General features: G+C 35.8%; 1 protein-coding gene across 1 annotated transcript in view; it reads right to left on the reverse strand.

The window, feature by feature from the left end:
• Positions 1 to 21,054, reverse strand: part of LOC149846845 (uncharacterized) — a 146,536-nt gene that overhangs the window by 106,239 nt on the left and 19,243 nt on the right. The window contains exons 2-3 of the mRNA XM_089996606.1: positions 17,389 to 17,479; positions 17,241 to 17,301 (exon numbers count right to left, since the gene is read on the reverse strand). Of these exons, the coding sequence (XP_089852732.1) occupies positions 17,241 to 17,301; positions 17,389 to 17,479 (152 nt within the window). The remainder of the gene's footprint in view (positions 1 to 17,240; positions 17,302 to 17,388; positions 17,480 to 21,054) is intronic.

Genomic DNA, 21,054 nt, shown 5'->3' on the forward strand with positions numbered 1-21,054 from the left:
CTAGAACCCCTTCCTCTTTAAAGCATCCACATGAAGCTCCTAGATGCAGGAAAAGGTCCCCAATTGCAATTTGTTTTTTTGGAAAAGCCGAACACTCAACTCTAATAAAGAGATACAATTATGCTACCAAGAAGATCTTGTTGGGCCTGCATGTCCAATGGAACCCATCTGTCTTATCCCCCAGCTTGACATCAGCTAGACATTGCATGAGCAACATCCATTCATTAATCTCATGATCCTTAACATTTCTTCTGAACTCAATGGTCCAGCCGACCCCTTGTTGCCAACAATCCGTCATCATATAGTGCTGCAATATGGCCAGTAGAAGAGTGAGGGATAAACGTCGGCGAACTTATTCTTATTCTGCCATTTATCAGGTCCCCTCTACCTAATATGGCCCATACCCAACTCTTAAAATCTTCTAGGGTCTCAATCCAGGTAAGCCACAACCCAAACCTTGTTTTCAACTGCTAGTACTCTTCCACCTCTAAGGGCCATCCTAGAGTTCGTATGTGCTCTTAATAAGACTGGTTCAAGGCTTCATTACAGAGCATAGCCTAGAATATCCAAATTCATGGTTCCCAATCTGTGTATGCCTAGACCACCCTATCTGGTGGTGCAGTAACCGAACTCCAATTAACCAAAATCATCCTTTTTCATTGTTGGCCTCTTTGTAAAGGAATTTACGCATGATTTTGGGCATTCTTCTCTCCGTTTTTTTTTTGGTATAAAAAAGAGAAACATGATCTAAGAATAAGCGCTTGTGCGATTTAATTCTTCCAAAACAATGTCGCACTCACGCTCGCTTGTACCACCTCTAATGTGCCACACTTGCAGTTTCAATAGGTCCTCCTCCCAGCTGTGTTAAACAAAATTTCAAACCCCTACATCTCCTACAACTACCTTAAATTATTCCTAATAATTTTGAGTTTGCATGCCAACTTTAATCCCACACATATAATTTCGATAGATCTGTTCTCCCATTGGAAAATAAGCTCCCGAAAACCCCATTATCTCAGCCACAAATCAAGCATAATATCAACAAAAATAACATAATATCGAAGTATAACGAGAATGATCATCAACAAAAATAACATAATATCGACCACCAGAATAAGAGAATAAGAAGCACTTGGAGCAGGATCCCATACATCAGAATGAATAATCTCAAAAGGTTTTGAAGCTACTTATTATATGAATTGAAAGGAAGAACATGACTCTTGCAAACTTCACAACTTGGACAAATATGATTATCAATTTCTTAACTCAAAACAAACTTAGATAACAAATCACTAGAGATCAATCTCTCAACAAAGACAACTACAATGCCCTAGACGACTATGCCAACATCTGGCTTATTTGACTTAGAAAAATTGAAAACACATGTAGAAGAAGATGAGATGAGCTTCGAATTTGACTCCGACCGAGCATGAGCAGCTAGGGGAACTTCCTTGAAGATGTACATATTCTCACATTGCTCCCTTTCAGTGAACGTCTTTTTCGCCCGAATGTCCTTGACATACACTAAAAAATGAGTGAATTCAATGTAAAAATTGGTATCATCAACAAGTTTAGACATAGACGTTATTTTTTTTATATTAGGAGCACAGAAAACATTAGACAACTGAATGGATTTGCACTTAGACAAAGGAATAGACACACTTCTAGAGTCAGTTATGGGGTGACGTGTACCATATCCAGTAATAAAATTGTTTTTAAAAAATAAAGAACCAATTTAAAGAACTTACCCACATCACCAGTGACATGGTTTGTTGCACCCGAATCGATGTACCATACTCCCTGCTCATTCTATTTAAAACTCAGCCTTCCAATGTTGCCATTAGAAGCTCTTTATTCTTTTGTCCTTTGTTCAGACCCTGGTTATTGTTCTGCCCTTTATTTTATGATTGCAGATTGATTTGGGAACATCCTTGAACCAACAATTTGCTTTCACATGCCCAGGCTTCTTGCATATAAAACAGGTAGATATTTTATTGGTATTATTATTAGCATTAGCTACTTGGAGTGGGCAGCAATTCATGACCTCCTTGGCAACCATCACATCCATGTCCACATCCACGACCTCCTCAATGTCCTCCTCGCTCACGGCCCGAAGAGGTATCAATCACCAAAACTTCATGAGAGCATGTATTCCCTTGTTTCGCATTTCCTTTCATTGACATCTCATAATACAACAGTTTGGACTTGAACGCATCAAAAGTGAGAAGCTCAAAATGATACTTTAGCATTGTAGAAATCACATGAAACTCAGAACCCACTCATGTTAAAGCATGTTGAACTTTGTCCTTGTCTAGGACCTCATATCCCACTAATGCTAGCTGATTCGTGATATTTTTTATTTTATTGAAATAATTCAAGACGAACATGGATGGATCCTTTTGAAGAAGCTGAAATTCTCTCTTCAAATACATCACCTTCGCTTCTGAGATTTGAGAATAAGTTTGGACCAACTTGGCCCACAAATCTCGTGTCATGCAATCATCAGGGACTCCAATCAATACCTCTTGGGAAAGAGTAGAGGTAATATAGGCAAAGTCATGCTTCATCCAGGCAACAAACTTGGGATTTTCAAATGATTTTTTATGACAGAAGTGTCCCTTTGTCATCCTTCTCTTCCTGTAAAAGATATTTTGGAGGGATGGGAATCGATCCATCCAGACAGCGAGATCTTGACTTCTAATAAAAAAGAATGATCTGCCTCTTCCAGGTAAGAAAGTTGGCATTATTCAATTTTTCAAAGACAAGTTGTTTCAGGAAGCTGGTTGAAAGAGACTGCGAAGAACTTGAGTCTATTTGGAGAAGGAAGGAAGCAATAAAGAAGGAATTCACATGAATTAAAATAAAAGGAAACGGAAATCACCAGTAACAGCCGTGGGCACTACCAAATAACCTGGTAACAGTCACAGGTATTACCAGGTAATAGCCGCGGGCACTGCCAGGGAATCTGGTAACAGTCACGAGCACTACCAAGTGACCGAAAAATGATGAATACCTGAAGAATAAAATCCCATTGAATAGAAAAATAACTGAAAACTGATCTGCGTTTTTTTTATGCAGGTCCTTGTTAATCCCAACTAATAAGCAACAATAGCAGTAACGATCTTCAATCAAATATCAAAGATAATTCAGAGTTCAGTTGGGTGCCCAATAAAGGATGTGTACCCATGAGATATGAAACTATTGAATCTGTGTGACAGAAAAGATCAATATAACAACGGAAATTTTCAAACACACACCAAACTTTTGGCTCTAATTCATGTGTCCAAACTTTTGAAGGTTTTCAATTAGGCACCAAAGGTATCTCACTGTTAATCAAATGCCCTCATTCCTAAACTGCCATTAGCTTGCTCTTGAGTTAGCACTAACTATTGTTTTAAAGTAACTATTTTTCCCTTGCAGCAATTGTACTACATGTCTGGGCTTTTCTTTATGCTTATGCTAACTCAATCCGGCTTAAAAAAAAAAGGAATTGGTTACTGAATCCAACTAATCGGATTCGGATTTGGGTCGAATGTTGGTTTACATCTGATCCGTTGACGTATGCATTTTTTTTGGCCATCAGATTTGGTTTAGAGTTTAGGTAGTTATATTTTCTTATGCACTTTTTCAAACAAACATCGTATTTTAAATGTATAATGGATTTTATATCTTCAGTGATTTTTATTTTTGTCTTAATCAAAATTTTTATTTAACCTCATTTATCTATCGCCAGACCGTTGCACCATCCTAATATGGGTAAAATCAGTTCGGATATAAATTAGGCTTGGGTTGGTAAGAGAGTTGGTTATGAAAACTGTTCCGGTACGCACCAGCCGGGTCTTAATTTTGGATACACAAGAACCTTCTCATTTTCAAAAAGGGTTTAAGCTTTTAGATCCAACCCGGACCATGGGTCTATTAAACTCGATCGGGTCAGGTCTAATCAGTTCAGTTCTTCCATTGGTTTTATTTGAACTGGTTCAAGTGAATCCAAACCAGTTGCACCCTGAAATTAGCCCTAAGTGGTATGAATCCCCTTTGCAAAATTTGGGACGGATCCAGAAGGGTGAGGGAGTTCAGGACCATCTTGCTTCAAGAAGCAGAGATCCCAAATGCGTAAGACGTTGTCAGATTGGGTAGGGTCAGGGCTTCTCCTCCTCTCTCCGCATCACCCTTCCACTAAACCACCCGACTTTGTTTGTGCATTGTGGTGAGTGTTTGTGTCCTAATTTCTTACCAAACAAAAAATGAGACGCTATTGTTGTTAGAAAGTGACTTGGAATACCTTGGGTTCAATAATGAACCCATACTTAATGCACGTAAAGTGCAAATATACCCATTAAAGGGAAACAACACACGCACATAATGTGCCAATACATAAAACCCATAAAAAGGGAATAATATGACTTAAAGTCATAAGTTACATATCATTGAAGAATAATGGAGAAGGGGTGAAAACCCCATTACAATGGAGCATAAGCTCCCTCAAGAATCCAAATACAAAGGGGAAATCCCCTATTTATAAGCATGAAAAGGGACCACCTTGGGGGCTCCCAAAGAGGACGTTGGAGAGCCCCCAACGGTCACATTTGTGACCGTTGGGGGCTCCCAACATCACTTTTGGGAGGCCCCCAATGTGGTACGAACTCCAAAAATATAAAAAACAAAAAATAAAAATAAAACAAAAATTACAATGCATATTCCAATTGGAATATGCGTAAAATGCTAATTTACAAGAATACTCTTGAGGGTAGTTTAGGAAGATAAAATATATATATTTATATATATATAAATAGAGATATGTATACATATATATATATATATGTATACGTATCTTTATATATATATATATATATAAATATATATATGTACATTTAAGGATCAACATATTTTAACACCCCCCCTCAATCTTTGCGGGGAAACGAAAAGATTGAACAAAGGGCAAGACTCCAAGAGGCTCCGGCAAGGATGCAATGGAACTTGAAAAGGCCTTCCTCCTATTGTCTTCAAATTTCCCGAACTATTCAGGGTACTTCTCTTTGTCCCATCTCCAAGATCCTGTGAAATAACAACAAAGAAACAAGTAAAACAAATCTTTGTACTTTTATTCAAATGGAACATTTCTAACTAGCACAGGTTAGAAGAGATGCAAATTATGCAAAAATGACACCAAAGTTTCAAAATCATATATCATGTTTAAAACAAAAATGAGCGGAAGCAAATTATGCAGAAATAAATTGCAAGAATGCATAATGCATTCATAAGGTCCAACGTTGGACAAATATAACCCCATAATGGGGAATAACAAAAATGGTCCACTAAGGGACACCACAATAAGCCTACGAAGAGGCATGATATACATAAACATTATTGAATGAGGGTCAAACAAGGCCATAAAGAGCATATGCATATACTTATCATGAAATGAATTAATACTCAAAGAACTCATTAATGAACATGCTTCAAACATGTAATGAAGTGCCAAATAAGAGAAACAAAGTCTCCAAGCATACTTTAGGCAAAATAAACCCAAGAGTTCACAAGGTTTTAAAATCATTTATGAAAGACATACATAATACTCATTTTGCATATAAGGGTGGCAAAAACCATAAGCACTTAATATATAGATTAAATGCTAAGAAATCAACTTGATATGCATATCAAAAATATGATTTGCTTGAAAAACACAAGTCATGAATGAAATTTTGCAAATTTCAACAATAGTTTATCCATTACACACATCTTCCTCATTAGTCCTCCAAAACCCATAAATCAAGTGTATAAGCTACTAGATCAAGAATATAAAGCCATTAAAGGCCAAAGACACACACAAAGGTGTGTAAAAGAACCTCTTGTCTACATATAATAATACTTGAAATAAGTGCGTCTACATATGATAGCACTTGAAATGAGTGAAATAAGCCAACCATGGGCATACATCTTAAGCGACTAGAACAAGGACACAAACGCCAACATAGGCTAAAAATCACACACCATGGTGTGAATCAACGTGCCTTGTCTACATGTAAAAACACTCAAGACAAGTGTGTTCAGCTACTAGACCAAGAGAGCAAAAGCCAACAAAGGGCTAAAAACACACGAAGGTGTAATAAAATTCTTGTCTACATATGATGACACTTAGATAATGGGCATAAAAGGAAAAGACTTTTGAGGCAATAAACTTGTAATGAAAATAAACCTCGAATGAAACAATATTCCTTTTAAAACATGAATACTCATAACAATAACATTTTGGAATAAATGCATGTAAAAGTATCTTCAACAAGATGATAAAATAATATTCTTTAGAACAAATGTGTGAACATACACACACCAAGAACACTTGTGAAAAAACACAAGAACACATGTGCACAATAAGCACAACATTCGGAATCACAAATGTGCAAATGCACTCATAAGATTCATAAATAAAAGGTTGGGCTATAATCCCAAAACACCTTGATTTTAAATATACCTTAAAGCATTTAAGGTTTCAAACACCATATGTCCATCACATTTACATAGAAACATCCATAATATCAATGGCCACAAGAGAAAAAATGAGTGACACACTCATAATTAGAGATCAAATAACAACTCATTTTAGAGTCTCAAGGTGCCCATAACTCACCTCAACAACCATCTATAATATGGAAGGTGGACAATCTAAAATGATACAACACGAGGTGCCCATAACTCACCTCGACAAATATCTCTAATATGACAATAATAAGGCCAAATAAATGATGCATTAAATAACATGTGATGGACAAATATAAATGCCACAAAAGGGCAATAAACACATAAGGAATCATTTTCCAAAAAGTTTTTACAAAGAGGACCGATTAACAAAATGAATCAAAGGTCCAATATAATCCATCAAAAAACAATTTTGCATAAACACGAATTATGCCTAATCTTTAAAAGAAGTCTTGTATCAAAAAGACCACAATATAAAGAATTCATCAAGACAATCAAGCTTTTAATCAAATAAATCATAAGAACCGTAATGGTTCACAAAGAAGGCTTTAACACAATACTCAAGGAAAAAGTACTTGAAAATTTATAGATTTGGGATTAAATCCCATACAACAATTTTTAAATATTCTTTGATTGAGATGAGATATGCGGAAAGGTACAAAGTGCTATAAGCACTTACAATGATTTAAAAAGGACTCAATATCTAAATTCATTATGTTTTTCACAATAAGAAATATGCATAAAGGCTCCATAATGCAAAAACGTCTACGAAGAGACAATACACATGTAAGCACACAAGGCTTTATAAAAGATGTGCACGAAAGCATTCATACAATACTTGAACAAATACACACCAAGGTGTAAACAAACATGCACTAAGGCATGTATATCATAGAAAAGAGGGAATGCATATAAGCGCAAATATTTTGAGAAGCAAATGTGCACAAAATACAAAAATACACAAAAGTGAGCAAGTATGCACTTTATAAAAAGAGCAATGCTTGAAATTCTCAAGTTTTAATTATGTAATTACATGCTTGACAAGTGCAATTGAGGACAACTAAAACTATATTATGGCCAATGTAGGCATTTCTAAAGATATTATTAAGAGATTTCGAAACCTTATGAAAAATACAAACCAACAAGTTTATAAGGATGAAAAATGAAATCATTTATACCAAAAAAGGATGCAATAGATGAACTATGCATTCTATGTGGGAAATTCCTTTTTTTTTTTAAAAAAAAACAATCTTTCCTAATGGTTTATCATAAATAATTTTTAAAAAAAAAGAAACATTGAAAAACTTTTTAGGAGTTCTTATAAGTTATCATTAACAAGAACTACTTTAGGATTCAACAAAGATTTTAGATGTGAGAGATTCTCATATAATGATTATATCAAATTTTTCAAAAAAATGCACTAACATCCATAATCAAGAGAGGAACTCAAATCAAATTAGGGTTCATATGAGAATTAAGAAATTTTAAGCAAAGATCATTATTTTAGCAAGAGATCATATATAATTTTAAAAGTTAACTTATAGGTCAATCATGAAATACTTATTTAAGAACTATAAATCTCACATAATTGAAGGTAATTTTTTAAAAACATAAATTACTATTATATGCTATGAGTAGTTCGATAAATAGACACGAATTTTATATTTGGACAACAAACGATTTCACCAAATTTAGAAGGAGATATTTTCAAAATATATGAGCACACGAAATGTGAAAAGAAATAATTCAACTATCATGACCATCAAAACGAACAAACTATATGCAAGAAACATACTTTCAAATGCATAATACTTTTTGAGAAAAGGGATACATACCGAATAACTTCAAAAGCATAATACTTTAGGAAGAGCAATGAATACTTCACCATTTCTTGAGCGACACGCTTTCCGTTGCACCAAGAGACAACCCCATCGTGACCTTGCTCTGATACCATGTTAGAAAGTGACTTGGAATACCTTGGGTTCAATAATGAACCCATACTTATGCACGTAAAGTGCAAATATACCCATTAAAGGGAAACAACACACGCACATAATGTGCCAATACATAAAACCCATAAAAAGGGAATAATATGACTTAAAGTCATAAGTTACATATCATTGAAGAATAATGGAGAAGGGGTGAAAACCCCATTACAATGGAGCATAAGCTCCCTCAAGAATCCAAATACAAAGGGGAAATCCCCTATTTATAAGCATGAAAAGGGACCACCTTGGGGGCTCCCAAAGAGGACGTTGGAGAGCCCCCAACGGTCACATTTGTGACCGTTAGGGGCTCCCAACGTCACTTTTGGGAGGCCCCCAATGTGGTACGAACTCCAAAAATATAAAAAACAAAAAATAAAAATAAAACAAAAATTACAATGCATATTCCAATTGGAATATGCGTAAAATGCTAATTTACAAGAATACTCTTGCGGGTAGTTTAGGAAGATAAAATATATATATTTATATATATATATAAATAGAGATATGTATACATATATATATATATATATGTATACGTATCTTTATATATATATAAATATATATATATATGTACATTTAAGGATCAACATATTTTAACAATTGTGTCCCCTTCACCATCGGTCAGTGTAGGTCACGTGATACCCTTATCACCATCTTTTCATCTCTTCGTAACAACGCATCAACATCGTTCATTGTTGTCCATTGCACGATCAATGATCCTTTTTTTATGGGGGCCCACAGAAGTTGCTAGGTGGATGGTGGCGGGTGGTGATAATGATATCACTTTCATTGTGCTCTACGCTTAACAAAGCAATGTGATTTGTGAAAGAGATAAAAAAGGAGGGTAAATTCGTAAAATCCAAAGTGTGATAAAGTACCACACAATTTAGGGATACCTATAGATTGGTGGCTTCCATAAGCTCTCTCTCTCTCTCTCTCTCTCTCTCTCTCTCTCTCTCTCTCTCTCTCTCTCTCTCTCTCTCTCTCTCTCTCTCTCTCTCTCCATTCATTGGTTCTAAAGAGATGGAGTCGTTCATGGTGGTCGCTCTGTGGGGATTGAATAGAGGGCCACCTTTGTTTGTCTCCCTTTTGTTTTGTTCTGGAGAACATGAAAAATCAGTGGGTAAAGGTAGATTTAACTTCTAGAATTAAGGTAAAAAAAGTAACTTTAATCAAGCATGAAGAAAAGCCTAGACGTGCCGTTCAATTGAAAAAAGGTAACTTTAAAACAATAGTTAGTGCTAACTCAAGGGCAAGCTAACGACAGTTTAGGAATGGAGGCATTTGATTAACAGTGAGAAACCTCTTGTGCCTAATTGAATGTAATATCGCATATTTTTTCATGATTTTTAAAATCGATAAATGTAATTTTTGAATTATATATTAAATTAAATTGATAAAAATTGTGAAAAAATAGTTATTTTTATAGGTGACGTCAGTTGGGTCTGGGCATGGCCCAGAGCCCACTAACAAGACCTAGTTGAGCCAATTATAGTTTGACAATTTTTTTGTTTTTAACCATTAAATTCAAGCAAAAATCGAATAAAATTCTGGTTAAATTCAGGAGAAATTTGGAGGCAAAAATCGGGTATGAACACCGTTAGATGCACCACGAAATAGTGATCACGTTGGCGGCTTGTTTTTTCGAAATCGGATTATGGTTGGCCCGAAAATCGCATTTTTCAAAAATGACCCGCCTCTAATTTTCACTTTTTATGGATTGAATCGGACTCGATCCACTCCGTTTGATCTAAATTAATATGGATCTGGACCCAATCTAGGATTCATATTAACTAGGATCTGGTCCAAGTAGGATCTAAATGGATTTGGATCTTGGATCTAGATCTGGATCCGAAATACATCCATGGCCAATTTAAAACTTTAAAATCAACTTTAATTTAAAAGAGGATGAGGTAGAGTTCTACCTAGAACTCTACCTCATAGAGACTTCCAGAGGGGGGCGACACCCTCTGGAATATTCTTTAAAATATTATATTAAATAAAATAATTAATAAAATTTTATATTATCTAGAAGATAATGTAGAGTTCTACGTGAAGTAGAACTCTACTTAAGTCATCTAGAGGGGACGTCACCCCCTTCTAGATAAAATTAAATTAAGAAAAAAAATAAAATATGAAAACAAATATTATAAAAGGGGTTGGTATCTCCCTCTCTCTAGAACACGTGTTCTAGAGAGATAGTGAGAGAGAAAAAAAGAAAAAACCCAAAAATTGTATGAGGAGAGAGAGAAAAAATAGAGATGAAAAGAAAGAGAAGAAGAAAAACTCAATTTTTTCATACATCCATCGTTTTTCTCTGATCTTTTCTGAACTACGATCAAGGTACTGGTTTTTCTCTAAGTTCTTACGGGAAGAAATAGGTATAAATATGGTTATATGTATAAGTATTAGATGAAAAAGAGAAATCTGATTGAAAAGAATATATATACATATATAAAGTGATGATTATATATATACTTATTTCTTGAGATTATTGATTTTCCCTAGAGTATCAAATCCTAAAAATATGCATGATCTTGATTCCATATATGTTAATTTTTCTTGATTTGGAATTTGACATGCATGTAATACATATTAACAATTTTCCCTACTTATGTATATGAATATTATATATATATATATATATATATATATATATTCAATTTTTGTCGATTTTATTTTCTGTTTTGGCATAATGAATATATATATATATACATACATATATGCAATTTGATTTCATGAGATTTTTATGCTCATGCAATTCCCACACACACACACACACACACACATATATATATATATATATATATTGGTAGAGCTCTCTAGCTCACGCAGCCTGAATATACATGTATATAGATATATTTATAAATTTCTGGATTTGTCCGGCTTCATGATTACGCAAACAGATGCCGAATAATTTCATATCTGAGTATTTCTTTGTTCCCACATCAAAAAAAAAATTATATTAGACTTAGGCTTGTTTACTGAGCATGCATCTAAATGAACATGTCGATTAATTTTGTTGTCCGGCATAATCATGTATCGGATATTATTGCACATTGTGTTTCATATTTATTCATGATGAATATATATATATATGAGATCAGTCATGTCGACCTTATAATGTGATGAATTTTTTTTAGCATGTTCTGAGAATACTTCTTGGATCATATTTGACATGTGTGCAAATATGATCAGACTTGCTAAGTTTCATTAGTCAGCAAATCTGATCAGACTTGCCGATTTGCAAGTATGCAAATCTGATCATACTTATTGAGTTTCAATAATCAGTAAATCTGATCAGATTAGCCGATTTTTTTTCTTCAGTGTGCAATCTGATCAGACTTGCCAAATTTTTTCATGTATGCAAATCTGATCAAACTTACCAATTTTTTTATGTGTGCAATTTGATCAGACTTGTCGATTTCTACATGTAAGCAAATCTGATCAGACTTGCTTAGTTTTGTTTATGGGCAAATCTGATCAGACTTTCCAAGTTTTGTTCGTGTGCAAATCTGATCAGACTTATCAAGTTTAGCATATGTGCAAATCTGATCAGACTTGCCAAGTTTTGTTTGTGGGCAAATCTGATCAAACTTGCTTAGCTTTTTATGTAAGTAAATCTGCTCAGACTTGCTTAGCTCCATATAGATGCAAATCTGGTTCAGATTTGCCGAGCTTCATAGGTAAATAAATCTGATCAGATTTGCCAAGTTTAGATGAACTGTTATGGATCAGATTCTGTCGGGTGTATACATTAGGCAGATCTGGTCTAGATCTACCGAATAGATGATTGTTTGATTTGCGAATTCAGATTTGCCCAATTGCTGGCTCAATAAGAAATTTCTACATAGTTAAATTAGTATATGAATTTGATCGTGTTTAAGATTGATGTATGCATTTTTCTGAAATGATGCATAAACATGATTTTGATTTAATTGGTTGAAAGTTGCACATACCATATGCATGAATCTGAAATTTAATTAATGTTTGCATAAATATGATCATATGCATGTTTGGTTGTTTATACATGTAACACCCCCAAAATCCCGAACTTGTAACTTTTTAGGAAAATTTTGAAAGCCTTGTAAACATTCCTTTATCAGAGTTTTAAATAGTAATTCAGCGAAAAATGATGTTTGAAATAGCAAGTCAACGGACATTGGGTGCATTTCATCGCAAACTTTTCTTTTACACAATGGATTTGAAACTCTATACATTCAAAACCAAATAGATTAAAAATAAATATAATTTTAATAATTTAGAGTTTATACAAAAGAAGAATTTTCAAGAAAACCCTTATGCAAAATTACATAAATATCCTCAGGATCGAAATGTCATAAAAAGAGTCTCATCTTGATACCATCACGTCATCGTGCCATCGTTTGTCGTACCGACCTAATCATCACTTATACCCATAAGACAGGTCAATTTCATGAAAAACTGGTAGGTGCACAAGTATAACAATTTAGAACAAAACTAATACATACTTTATTTGATTCATTATATGCAATTTAACATAAGTAAAAATAAGCATGTTAATCTTGTTTCTGTATCGTTCCAATATTATCAAATGTCTCCGAAGAGTGAGCAAATGAGCATAATTCAGAACCCAAACTAATATATACGTCATTCATTTCCTGGTGTGCAAGTCAAAATAAGTAAAGTGAATATGATAACTTTGTTTCGATATTAGCTGTCATGCAGGTACGCATATGAGCGAAATGTAGAAACAACTGAGACTGCCCGGTACACATAAAAGCATAATGGCAAAGTAAATGACATAAAGGAAAGAGGACAAGGATCGTAAAACTGTGTCCTTGAATTAAATGCGTATATATTTATATAATTGCAAGTTTTAAGATTTGTTCGTCCATCGTCCTTTGTGCAACTTTCGCCTACCTCGAAGATGGTCGAACTTGTTGATGATTCCGAATGTAGGTTTTTAAAAGCTTATGTCTTGTTGCGCGTGCCACGTCTGTTGCGCTGATGGGGTGTGCTAAAGGGTTTGTCGTACTGCATAAAAATAACGGAAGAACTCTTTTTAAAATAGTACAAGTGTGCCAGGTATGTGATGCAGGGGTCGAACCCGACCTTGTTCGAGCCAATCGGACCGAGCCGAGTCCAAGCTGAGAGTTGACCGAGCTAGGTTCGGTGTTGGCCAGGCTCGACTAGACCCCCAACCGAGCTAGGTTCGGTTCTGACCAAAATAGGAAGAACCAAAAAAAAAGGGAGGGGGTAGGCTCTGCAGTCAAACCGAGCATGACTCGGCCCTCCCCCCAACCTAGGCGGGATCGAGCCAAAGCTCGGTCCTACGGGGCCCCTGCCTGCGCAACCCAAAGAGGGAAGGCAGGAGGGTCCTGCCTGAGCAAACAGGGAGGGGGCAAGAGCCCCCCTTTATCTAAGTAACGAAAAGGGAGGGGGCGACAGCAGGAGGGTGTGCCCTCCTGTCGAAATCAGAGAGACGAAAGAGAAAACAGGGAGCAAGGAGGGGCAGCGCCCCTCTCCTACTGTCAGAGGGAAAAAGAAGAAGTCGGGAGCGGCGAGGGGGACGGCGCCCCCTCCCCTGTAAGCCGAGAAAGAGAGAGGAGGGAGAAGGGGGGTTGCGCCCCTCCCCTGTCAGCCAAGACAGGGAGCGAGGGGGAAACAGGGGGGCCACGGCGGCGCCATGGGCCAAACCCCTACCTGCCATAGGTGGTGTGGCAGGGGGGGTGGGAACCCAAGCTCAGCTCGGGCCAGCCCCTTTCCGGCAGCAGCCCTGGGTTGCGGCTACTAATTCGCTAGAAAGGGCCCTCAAAAGAGGGGGGCTACCGCGGAAGAGCGGCGGAGGAACCCAAGCTTGGGTGGCCTCGGGTCGGTCCCTTCCAACTGGTCGGTGGCAATAGGAAGAAGAAGACGGGGGAGGAGGAAGGAGGGGAAGAAAAGGGCTCACCTAAGCTTCTTACGATGCCAGCGTTCTCGGCGGCGGTGGTGCACGAAGGAGCGAGAGTAGAGAGAGGTCTGAAAGAGAGAGAGAGAGAGACGGAGAGGATATTGAGGAAGAGAGAAGGGGGGGGGGGAGAGAGAGAGAGGGGAAAGAGGGACCGGGGGATCGATGAGAGAGAAAAACACGGGGGGTGTTTTTCCTTTTTCGTAAAAGGGAGCCCCTTGTGTTTAAATAGAAAACACGAGAGGGGGTAGATCTGTAAAAAAAAATTACACGTTTTACAATACATAAAATTGAACATGATAATGTATTCTGCAGGCATCTATTTGCATGTGTATGCATTTGGCCTCATATGCCTTCATTTTGTGTGTTTGAATATGCATTGTGAACATGTTTTGAAACAATGAGTGTGTTGCATGTTCACTGAAATTTTGCAAAGATGCATAAATTACTTTTGAGATGTGTTGGTGGTCAGATGTGAACCACTGCAGGCCAGGAGCATGTGTTGCTCTAATTGTTGTTGATTTTATTTATGCATTGCAAAATTTATTTCTAAAAATTTAATAGTTTTCCAAAATTAATTACATTATTAAATTGTGTAGGTCAGTACCCAAAATTGGTTTTGCATGTTGATTTGCAAAACGGTTCTTGTGTAAAGAACTTAAAATTTATTTGAAAAGGTAAAAGAGACCGAACAGTGTAAATAATTTCTTTCTTGATGTCCTTTCTATAGTGTAGGAATCTTGGATGGCGGTCTTGGGGGATCGTGAGAATACTAAAACTCCGTATGTGATTGTGCCCTTTAACCCGATATGGTGGTTCACCTCCTGGCCACGATTTTGGGAAGATTCAGCCACTTTGTCTGGGGGGTGTTGTTGACTCAGTTGTAGTTATTGGTATACCAAGAAAATGACGTCAGTAGATGTTGATTTTTCTGATGTCTCAACATTAGATGTTGATTTCTAATGTTCTGATAGATGGTGTTGATTCTTGATATCGATCGAGGAACAAGTATGAAACCCAGTAATATAATAAAAATTTGTGTGTTAAGCTACAACTGGAAACCTAACTTGAACTTTGAGAATTTATGCCCGTTTTGAGTATCCACAGGTTTAAGAAAAAGTGAAAATTAAACTTGTGTGCATTTAATAGAGACATGCATGAAAAAGCAACTCTGATAAATAACTTAATAAGTTATTCATGCATGTGCATTGAATCATGGATATTTTACTATTCAGTATTAATCATACATTTATGCTTATTCTGTTTCGCATTATAATTGTTACTAGATAATATCTTGTTTAAATGCTTGAAAGGTAAGTTAATTGTGGTAAGTGTTAATTATGATATTCCTCTAAAATTTATGCATGAATTGATTTATGCTATTTCCTTTACTATTTGAATTTTTAAAGGAATTCGTACAAAGGACTTTGGTTTTTACCCGTTTTCTTAAGACTATTTTACAGGCACGGATGCTCAGTGATGTTTTGACTAGCTAGCTGGAGACCGCGAGCCTTGTGACTGGTTTCTGGTTCATGACAGAGTGGCTCTACTGAAATAGATGATTTTTGTGTTTAGACTATTTGACATTGTTTATTGAATTAATAAAGTTTAATTTATTTTTCATTTGATTCAGTGCACAGTTGGGTTTGTGGTTTGGTATATTAAATTTGTGAAGCCTCGAATCCTTGGGTTAGTTTTCGCAATTGTTTAAAAAAAAATCACTATTTTTACGAGGGTCAGTTGGGGTCGTTACATTGAAAACCTCCAAAAGTTTGGTAGACACATGAATTAAAGCCAAAAGTTTGGTGTGTATTTAAAATTTTCGCATATATTAACTAGGATAGAAGAACAGGCACAACAGGGTTTAAGAAAATATTTAGACCCAAAACAAAGAACTGAAAATATGAAGGACGATTTTAGAGAAAGTGATTTCAAGAAGGAAGATCAAGTAACAATTGGAAAACTAAACGTCTAAGATAATAAGAACCAACAATGAGAATGAGATAAAGAAGATTAAGAAAAAATAGAAGGGAAGAGAGATTAGAAGAAAGATTAGAGGTACCTTGAAGAAGAGGCACACATGGATCCCGATGTTCATTCAAATCAATGACTTCCAATCCCTAGATCTCACTGCTCTGATACCATGTGAGATTTCAAGATGTTCAAGAAAATATTCATTAAGAGAGAGAGAGAGGCGATAGAGGAAGAGGGGTTGTAATATAGCATGTTTCCTAATGTCGGGCCGTGCCATATTTCATTCACTTATATATTGAATACAAATCAATTTTACATGACATATATACACCTGATAATAAACAGCTGATATATACAAGTAGGGGCAATAAAGGAAACTTCTTTTTATTGAGTTCTCGATTGGTATTTGTTTTTCTAATACTGCATGAGTTGTATGATCAATTTTTTCAGTTCAGGTGTACTGGTGCAATGGCTAGTAATTGTTATGAAAGAAAGAAATTTACGCTTGCAATTAAAAAGCTAGAAAATCAGAAAACTAGAATATCCTCAATCCTCAGCAAGCGAAAAGGTCAATGTTAAAGAAAGCCTTTATTACATCAAGAAGCAAGAAATGAGTAGAAAGGAAAGTCAAGGCAGGGCCAGGAAGAAAAAATTGTTCAAAATCGGTCATTTTACCATCTTCAATCTCAATCAACTAGAATACATGCATCATAAATTTTTATTAGGCTGAATACTGGGTGCATCACCTAAGAGCATTACAGATATGCAAATTTATGGAGTAAATTGATGATCTAGTACTAACTTGACTTGCTTCTACACGGATGTCTACTATGGAAAACCAAACTTAAACAATGAAAAGGCCTCCTAACCTCCAAATGCCTCCTTTGCTTGTGGATGCTTGCACTTGTCAGGATGGACCAGCAAAGATAACTACACAAATTGGTGAAAATAAAGCAGATTTGCATCATATAAAAAGGAAATCATAGTCTCCAATAACATGGTTCCCTATTAGATTACCTTCCGGTATTGCTTCTTAACATCATCTACAGATGAATCAAAAGGCAGGTTAAGAAATTCAAATGCGTTTAATTTGAAGCATGAGAGAATCCTGCATCAACAGTTACACCACAAAGTTAACAAAGAAAATATAATTACCATAAGTGTCCAACAGCAGTGAAGCATGTGTTTCTATTAATAAAAAACTAAATTCAACAGAATAACCATTATCATGTTAAAATATTGCCACCATTTCGCACATTCATTAAAAGCTCTCAAATTGCGGCTATCCAATGTTTATTCAACATAGTTGATATGTTGATATCATTGGCTTAAGACATAAGCACCGTGTATATGGCAAAGGTGGCAAAGGGACCTCGTTCTTCTGAATGCTTTACCTAATTCTAGGTAGATTTTTAAGAGAGATGGTTTCTGAAACCTATATTTTAGGAACAAACTAGAATTTCAGATCTTAATGGCATCAATTTTCTTCTCTGTTGTCCTTAAATTTTGATTAACTCCAATATTGTAGATGATATAATGGATAACCAAAAGTAACATGTTCTGGGTTGTATGAATTTATGGAAGATTCTTTTGAAAAATACCAATCAGCTCAACAAGTACATCAAGATCGTAACAATATAACTCAGAAAACATGTAACAGTCAAAGCTAGAAACTCCACATTTATGGTTTAGGTTGGTCAGATGGAATTTCTATTTTATGTGAACCTTCTACTCAGCAAGTGTTGCCAAGTTGGTCATCTTCATAGCCTTGAGATGTGTAGAAACCTTGAGTAAGCATAGCCTGGTATCCCTCCAAGACCATAAATACCACAAAAGAAATGAACATATGGCTGTCAACTTGGTTCACTTCATCATAAGTATCTCGGGGTGCCACTACATCTAGGATATTCTAGAGATTTCAGAGTTGAGGTAGAAAATTGTTTTGTGAATAAAGTAACTACTCCCAACTTATACATGGCCAAGAAACTCGTACAAATAAAGCATAAACTCAAAAGTACCTACTCGCCTCTAATCCCCCCACCCTTCAATTAAAGGTTTGTGGAGAGGCACACAGTAGAATGGCCTTGCAAGTCAAACTGTTCATGTACGTCAATTAATCAACTCATGCTGTTAGTCAACAAGTTTGTCGGACCAGTCTGATGATCACCATCCTCAAAAATGTGGATTAGATGTGTTGACCAACCATTCCATTGGATTTGCTAAGTTGGCTTTATATTTTTTATTATGTGTGTGTGTAAAAGATGTGCAGTTAGATCGATGAAATTTTAAAAGGAAATAAGGGTTAGGCAACACTAAAAGTTAAGGAGCTTATACTTTCAAATCATGGCATAAATGGTGACACATGAGATGATTTAGTTTGGGACCCATCATGGGTGTGAAAGATGGAAGATTACGGTAGTGAAAGTCAACTTATGGAAGGTTTATTCCAAGTGTCAAACAAAAATGTCTAAGAGATTTTTTTTTTATCAAGCCATATTTCTATGTATTCTCATGTATGATTGATGCATATTCACTTCAAGATAAATGAAAGATGCACGTCAAATGTTTTATAAGATCATACTATCATAAGTTCATAACCAGGGCCTCAAGTAGAGCTGTCAATGGGTCGGATCAGAACCAGGTTGGGGTCGACCCTGATCTGCCCATATAAATAACGATCAGGTTCAGGTATTACTCAGGTCAGACATCAAGGAAACCATATCGGAGCAAAGTATTATTCTGGATTCCCAAATCTGGATCTGGATAAGCCTATTAATGGGCCGGATTGATGTCTGGTCAGGTTGAAATTCAGATTTAAAAAGTACAGAAATATATTTGTCTTACACTTCCAACAAAAGGCACATTGATGTACTAGTTAGCCACGTTTCTTCAATGGAAGGGGTTTGAGGTTCAATTCCCATCAGAGTTTTTGTTTTTTATATTCTTTTACCGCGTCAGGTCGACTCTGATATCCGAATATATCATTCTTTCACCGGGTCGGGTATTCGACCCAATTCTTCATCGTTATGAACATACCCAGATCCGAACCGATTGAGTTTTAGAGAACAAGCACAAACCTGATAATTTTTTTATACAGGTCTCAGTTTTTTGGGCTAAAAACGGCAATACAGATCCAGGTCGGGTCAGGTATTCAAGAAAAACCCGGCCCGTTGACAGCCCCAATCTCAGGTTTAAATCCCACGGGGGTTATCCCCCATCTTGCCCATAGAAAAGACTAGCATTTTTCTGACTGATGCAACTGGTTATTCACATGGTCAACTTTAATAGATCAAAAAAGAAGTGTTTGGAAACAAAATGATAATTTATATGGGCTAGATGAGTGTAACATAAAAAATGAATTGTATGAATGTACTAGATCTCCAATTATGGAGAAAAGGTTAGTACCAATTTTGTTAGTGATACATGTAGAGACCCATTCTATTTGTAGAAGGTACAAGTTCCAAAGAATGACAGTAGCAAGAGCATGAATGCTAGCAAAAGATGATTTTGAAGTGAATACAAATCATCACATATCATGGCCTTTCTAAAGGAGGTAACTCTAAGGAATTGAGATAGAACGGAAACAGATGAAGAAGAAGAGAGGACAGAAACACATGTTGAATATAGGGAAACACTTGCCAAGAATAACGATCTAAGGATCACATATTAGTGTAATCACTGTAATGAGATATCTCCAAGAATGCAAATATCAAAAAGCCGCTATGAGCACATATGCCACTATGGGCAAATCACATAAGACACCAAGGGCGCTCACAAGCCACTAGAGGCACAAAGAGAGCACAATATAAACATTAATATTTTAATAATAATAATAAAATACTCAAGAGCGTCCCCAAGAAATACACAAAGACGAAGAACACTAGTCGTTAGGCTAGTCTTATGGATAGCTAGACTAGCCATTAGCTAAGCCTAACAGCTAGCCAACCTAAAGACTAAAATGCCCTTTAAGGGCATTAAAAATACAAAAAATAAAATACAAAGAAAACCAAGGTTGTATGTATAGTATTGTAACCATCCAAAAAATCAAGAAAAAACAGAAAAAATAGCAAAAATTGTACAAAAATCATAACACATGAAACAATGATGAATTTCACAAAATACAACCATAAAATCACATATAAAGCATTTATGTCTTGGTATGAATGGCATGCATAAGACATTGAACCTTAAATAATGCAAACTATGAAATAATATGCATATTAAATAACGAATCTAACCTAATAAGTTTCAAGATTCATAATAATGTGTGTTTACATAAACAAAAAAAACACTGTTTTTTTTTAATGCTCAAAAATTTTACATAACTCATTTTTTTTAAATTTCAAACAAAAATGAATTAGATAACATCAATCATTGAGTATCATCAACATCATCTTTTTTTTTTTTTGGAAAAAAATCTATCTAAATCACTCTTAAGCTCTTTAGGGAGGAATATGAACTCACCACAAGGGACCTTATATGTTTTCGGAAAAAAAAATTGAAATGTGCATTTAAACTGCATTTATAGTGTATCTTAAGATACACCCCGTATTGTAATGTATCGTAAGATATAGGGGTGTTTCGTAAGATACACACCCTTATCGAGATATGGATGTATTGTATCGGAACACCTCATATTAACGATACATATTGTACCGTATCGTACGATACGAACAACCTTGA

This window comes from Nuphar pumila, chromosome 2 (genome assembly GCF_984573655.1).
Source record: "Nuphar pumila chromosome 2, dmNupPumi1.hap1.1, whole genome shotgun sequence".
Classification (NCBI taxonomy): domain Eukaryota; kingdom Viridiplantae; phylum Streptophyta; class Magnoliopsida; order Nymphaeales; family Nymphaeaceae; genus Nuphar; species Nuphar pumila.